At 60.0% G+C, this 6,325-nt stretch overlaps 1 protein-coding gene across 1 annotated transcript; it reads right to left on the bottom strand.

Moving 5' to 3' along the window:
* On the bottom strand, window positions 1-5,388 carry HCK (HCK proto-oncogene, Src family tyrosine kinase; the record flags this gene model as incomplete). Its single annotated transcript, XM_009994002.1, has 12 exons — window positions 5,269-5,388; window positions 4,879-4,921; window positions 4,331-4,430; window positions 4,093-4,191; window positions 3,874-3,977; window positions 3,451-3,591; window positions 3,028-3,180; window positions 2,559-2,741; window positions 2,069-2,145; window positions 1,648-1,801; window positions 1,252-1,383; window positions 1-95 (listed from the first exon to the last, which is right to left on the bottom strand). Coding segments are annotated over exons 1-12 (1,401 nt in total), but the record flags the coding sequence as incomplete, so codon positions are not given.
* Window positions 5,389-6,325: the final 937 nt, after the last annotated feature.

Here is a 6,325-nt window from a genome sequence, read left to right as displayed (position 1 = left end):
GGTGAGGAGCCGGTACAGCTCCTCGGGGCAGTTCCCGGGGCGCGGCATCCGGTACCCGTGCTCCAGCGCCCTGACCACCTCCGCGCTCGACATCCCTGTGGGGACAGGGCAGGGGGAGCCTGGGTCACCCGTTCCTCGGCAAAGGTTAAAAAAAAAACAAACAGCAACACCCAACCGCAAAACTACCCACCCTTTGGGCAACGGCACCAGGCAGAAAAAAAAAAGACTGGGGAGAGGGAATTCCCAGCTCCGGTCAGGGAAACACCAAACAACCAAGATGCTGAGCTCGTTGTGCCCCAGTTGAGCTGATCAGATGGGAATTATAATTGGATTGTATCGATTTCCACAAAATAAAGGCTGCACTTTTTAATCGGCTGAGTCTTTAATGAGCCTTTTCTTCCAGTACCACCTGTAAAGGTGAGTCAGTGTGATGGCAGAATCTGTCCTGCTCCACCTCCAGGGCTGCTTTGTGGCAACTTACACTTTTATCACACAGAAATCATTTCCCGGGGGAAAACCAGGAACCAAAGAAACAATCGGTATAAAATGCCCAATGAATAGTTTGAGCCTTCCCAAAAGTGTCTGGCACAGCCACCAGCTGAACCTCCGGGGGTGCAATTCCTGCTCTGCCAGGGCCAGGCAGTGCAGCCTGGGGAGAGCCAGTTGCCCTGTCACATTAGAAACATGATCTTCTCCATTACAATCAGGGGAAGCAGTTCTTTTAGAGACCCTGACTGCTGCTGGTCTCCCAGGAAGCTGGAGGAGCTCAGGATCAGCCCTGAGGCAGTACATAGAGCTGCTGCCCTCCCCCAAGTGGTGGGCACCCCAAAGTCATCACTACCTGGACCTGTTTCTGGGCTCTCCAGAGATGTCCCAGCTTTGTTTTCTGGAGACTGGGAAGAGGCCCATGTCACTGCAGCACAGATTTCAGGTCCATGAGAACAGCTGGTGTCCACTGAGGACCCCCACGGAGAAAACCCTCCTTATCATCCATCCTAGGAGAGCTCTTGTCTGAACAGTAGATGTGCCTAAATGAGAGGAGCAAACTGCCTGCTCTGGGCTCCTCTCCATAAAGCTGCCATCTTGACAACTTGTGCTGCCCTCTTGGAGCTCTGCTCCCGGTGTGAAATTCAGATTTCTCACCATTCCCTCTTGTTTTCAGTGATTTAACTTCATGGAAAAACAGATCCCATGGGTAGGGCCCAGGAGGGCAACATGTCTTTACAACCCAGAGCAAAGGAGGTGCCTCACCTGGGTATGGGATGCGCCCATAGGTAATGATCTCAGTCAGGAGGATCCCAAAGGACCAGACATCTGATTTTATAGTGAAAGACCCATAGTAGATGGCTTCTGGTGCAGTCCATTTGATGGGAAACTTGGCACCTGGACAAAGAGATCCGATAAGAAACATGAGAAACATGAAACCCAAATGCGGATAAACTAGTGGTGAAATATGGGGAAGAGGAGAAAAACAAACAGAAGAGGAAGATGTGAAGCCATGTAAATGAGAGGGACTTCCCTCCTCACACAGCACTTCCTCCTGGGGCTGTGGCCACCAAGGTTACATGTTGGTAAGTAGCTCTAAGGGACCCCCACAACCCTTCACCACCTCGGAGAGCAGCCAGACCCCTCCAGCAGCTCCCACACCTTCCCGGGCCGTGTACTCATCATCCTCAATGACCCTGGCCAGCCCGAAGTCTGCGATCTTGCACACCAACAGCGCCGACAGCAGGATGTTGGCAGCCCTCAGGTCTCTGTGGATGTAGTTCCTCTTCTCGATAAAAGCCATCCCTTCTGCAATCTGCCAAAAGGGGAAAGAGAAACATGCAAAGAGGCTGTGAGAAATAACACACACACACACACACACACACATACACACCCCCAATGCCCCCGGCTCCCAGGAATGGAAAGAGCTGCCACAGCCACAGGTGGGTCCTGCCCAGGGGCACAGCCCTGGCTCCTTTCCTGCTTCCCCACCCTCACAATATTTGGCCCAGATAAGCTCTCAGGCTCCTCCATGTTCCTGTTCAGTCTTCTCAGGGTCTTCTCAGCTCTGCTCCCTCCTCACCTGGGCACAGAAGTCAATCAGTTTCGGGAGCGGCTGCTTGTTCCCCTCCTCACTCTTCAGGAAATCCAGCAAGCTGCCTGCAGGCAGGGAAGGGGGCAGAGCTGGTGCCTCAGCCGGAGCCTGTGCCCACCCTCAGGGTGACACGGGTCCTGTGGGTGGCACAGGGGAGCCAAGGAGGATGCAGGGACTCTGTGAGGACACACACCTGAACCCCACCCTGCTCCCAGAGGTTGAGTGGAGGAGTGAGCACCCCTCATCTGCCCCCCTCTCCATCCCTCCCCCTCTGGGGCTGTCACTGCATCCCTCTGCCCAGCACCCTGGGACGCAGAGTGGCATGAACCATCCCCACTCCCAGTACCCCAGCAGCCAGTGCAGAGCCCATGGCCAATGCCAGGGATACAGGAAGGACTGATCCTGCACCATCCCTGCAGCACCCAGCTCTCACTGCCTGGCCTGACCCGTGGTGACCATGCAGGGACTCAGGTGTCACCTTTCTCCATAAACTCAGTGATGATGTAGATGGGCTCCTCCTTGGTGACCACAGCATACAGCTTCACCAGCTTGTCATGCTGCAGTGTCTTCATCAGGTTGGCCTCCTGCAAGAAGGCATCCACAGACATGCTGCCTGGCTTCATGGTCTTCACTGCCACCGTGGTGTGCTCGTTGTAGGTAGCTGCAGGGCAGCACAACAGAGTGTTCCGGGCTGCCCAGCACCCAGACACTGGGAGCAATGGATTTTGGGGCCAAAACACCTGGTCCTTCAGATGGAGCCACTGCACAAGGACTGGAGAACATGCTCAGCCCTGGGAAGTCCCTCCATTGAGGCAGGACCACTTTACCCTGCTCCTCTCCTGCAGGTTGCTCCATCCCTGCTTCTTCCACCTCCTCTCCCACCCCTCACCCTTCCTCCTCCACCATGTCCTTCATCTTCCTCCCAGCTGCCTCTCCTTTTCTCTCACCCATCCACACTTCTCCGAACTGCCCAGCTCCCAGCTTCCTCTCCAGCCTCAATGACTCCCGAGGAATCTCCCAGGCATCTTTCTCCCAGGGCTTCTGGGGTTTGGGTGTGTAGCAGGGGTAGGTGAGCTTCTGGCACAGCCCGTCACTCTGCCCTGCCAGGGAGTACCAAGAACCATCAGCTGACCTGTCTCACTGGACACTTCGTGCTTCAAAGCAGAGCCCATGGCAGCCTGGGTGGCTGAGGGACACGTCCTGGCCCCACTGACAACACTGGGGAGATGTTGAACACAGGACAGGGCAGCCCAGCCCTGCCAGCACCGCCCTGCCCTGCTGGGCATTCCCGCACCACACAGGGCACCGTGGAGGGGGTCCTGGCCACTCAGGGACACCCGCACCCGCAGCTGAGGGGGCCCCAGGCTCACCCTTGTAGTGCTGGACCAGCTCCTGCAGCGTCTCAAAGCTGCTGCGGGGGGAGATGTAGAAGCCGCCGCTCTCCAGCGTCCGGATCTTGTAATGCTTCACGGTGCCGCTGTCCCCGTCCCGCCCCGACAGCGAGTAGCAGCCTGTGCGGGGAGGGGTGAGCTGCCAGCCCCCCGGGGGGCACGACCCCACTGTGCCCACGGGCTGGCAGGGCCCGCACTGCAGCCACGCTCCCCACCTGCTGCCACCAGCTCCTCCGGGGCTCAGACACGCGGCAGCACCGCGGGGGCACAGGCAGCAGGGACACAGGGCCCCCAGACCTTGCCCCACAGCAAAGCAGAGCCCCCAGGTTGGAGACCCACCCCCCAAGCCCCCCTGCCAGTAGAAGAGGGCAGGGCCCCCCCAGCACAGACACCCCCCCGGACCTTTTGTTGTCTCACTCTCCCGTATCATGAAGGACCCGACCATGTTCCCAGGGCCAAGGAGCTGCCGCTCCGCGTCCTTCCGGCTGATGCCCTTGAAAAACCACCTGCGGCAGAAACATGAACCAACGGACAGGCCTGGGAGGGGCAGGGCTGGGAGGGGCAGGACGTGGGGACGGCCGTGGTGCGGGGCTGGGATGTGCCATCGAGGGACAGACTCACTCCTCAGCCTCCAGCGAGTCAACTTGGGCGACGTAGTTGCTGGGGATGAAGCCTTCGTGCCCCGTGAGCAGCGACCTCGCCCGCCACCACTCCCCGAGCCTGCAACAGCGTCAGCACAGCGCTGCACCCCGGGCACTGCTGGCCCCGCCAGGGGAAAATTCCAGAAGAAAACCCAAACCGGCAGGGCCAGACAAGCCTTCAGGAGAGCCCGGGGTGCAAGGACACCAGCAGCACTTACTCCTCCAACACCTTCAGCTGCTCCCCTTTCTGGAAGCTCAGGTCCCCAGCGTGCATCGCCTCGTAGTCATAGAGTGCCAGCACCACCGTGTCCTCCGAGCCTGCAGAGAGGGACCTCCCTGGGTACTCCACTGTGCTGGGACAGGGCACCTGGCCACCCCTGGCTTGGGCAGCCAGGACACCAGGCAGGGCCCCCAGCACCTCGCCATTGCCACCACTGCCCTTCATGGAAGCCCAGAGCTCCTGTCCCTCTGGGATCAGCAGCGTCAGACCCAGGCAGGGAGGACCCAGCCACGTTTCCCCCACACTCCCACCCTGAGCACCTGCTTGCAGCCCGTCCTGTACGTACCATCCTCGGGTGGGGACACAGCCACATCAGGGACATTATCACTCTGGAAAACAGGGCAGAAACCAAAAAGTGACAACATGGATGGCAGAGAGTGGCACCCCTTTGGGCCCTCAGCCCCACGACCCAGGCAGGGAGGACCCAGCCACGTTTCCCCCACACTCCCACCCTGAGCACCTGCTTGCAGCCCGTCCTGTACGTACCATCCTCGGGTGGGGACACAGCCACATCAGGGACATTATCACTCTGGAAAACAGGGCAGAAACCAAAAAGTGACAACATGGATGGCAGAGAGTGGCACCCCTTTGGGCCCTCAGCCCCACCATGTCCGCAGCAGCAGCAGCAGGAGGGGACCTGACTGCCCAGCACCAGCACCTCTGCCCCCTCCCAACACCTTCACTTTTATCTCCTTTTTTTTCCATAATTCCTAGATTCCCATCAGGTTTGTTCTGTGCTTTGCCCCAGCACAGGCTGGGCAAGCCCCCTGCCCTTGGGCACCAGCACTGCCAGCACCCACGGCCAGCCCTGCTGGCAGTGCTGGAGAGGAGAGAGGTGAGAACCCCACAACGGCTTGGCTGGTGGCTCCTGCTCACCCTCCTGCTGGTGGCTGTGGGATCCTTCACGTAATGGCACTTCTGGAGGAAAGGGTGGGGGTCAAGGTCGATTTTTATCTTCTTTTGAACACCAGCTTCCTTCGACTTCACACAACCCATCCTGCAGCCAGGGGAGGGGAAGTGAAGACGTTGCAACAGAGGTGAAAGCCCCGTTCCAGCCCTGTTCCCACCCGGCACGGTGCTGGTGCATGGCAGGGGGCTGCGATGCCCACCCGTGCACTGCAGAGAGGGCTCTGCTCCCCCAGCAGAGCCTGTGTCCCCCCAGTCCCTCGGTGTGGCCGTGGGTCACCGCTCTCCCCCACTCTCTGCTAGGGTGGAGCTGCCTCCGACAGCCCCGGCCCGGGGCAAATGCAAATACTTAGTTTTCTCCAACTTCCCAAGAAACAGCAGCAGCAAAAGGTGCTGCAAGAAGCAGCAAGCAGAGGGGAAACCGCCGCAGGGGCACTTCCCTTGTCCGTGGAAACCTCGGCGCAGAGAAAGGAGAAGGTGCTGGTGGCGATAGCAGAGGAGGAAGCTCCGGGCTGAGCGACGTGCACGGCAACACCGGCCCCGCCGGGGGAGCAGCAGGGCACCCGCGGCACTGCCCAGCTCCTGCTGCCCTCGAGGGACACCGCTGTCACCTCCCATCCCATCCCATGGTCACTCCTCACCCTTCCCAGCGCGCTGCCTCGGCCAGCCCCGCTCCCAAGGGCTGAGCACGCGCGGCAGTGGTGGCCCCAGACAGTGTCCCCCTCACCAAGGACACCCCGGGGACCGTCCACTAGCAAAGCCCAGAGCCAGATCCGTGCTGGCAAACCCACAGAGCCACGGCCCGTCTCGACATCACACCGGTGAGTGCCCAGCCCGTCCTGCACGAGGCTGGAGCATTCGGTCCCACAAAGCACAACCTCCCGGAGGGTCCGAGCAGCCCCACGGCATCCCAGCGCATCACCCACGCAGTGACCGGCTGCCCATGGCTTTCCTGCTGGCTCCTGTGGCACAGGGAACACCAGCGGGGGCAGCCGCTCCTGGGGCGGCCCACCCTGGAGAGGCATGG

This window comes from Chaetura pelagica, unplaced genomic scaffold, assembly GCF_000747805.2.
Source record: "Chaetura pelagica isolate M959 unplaced genomic scaffold, ChaPel_1.0 scaffold493, whole genome shotgun sequence".
NCBI lineage: Eukaryota > Metazoa > Chordata > Aves > Apodiformes > Apodidae > Chaetura > Chaetura pelagica.
This window is presented reverse-complemented; position numbering and strand designations above follow the sequence as displayed.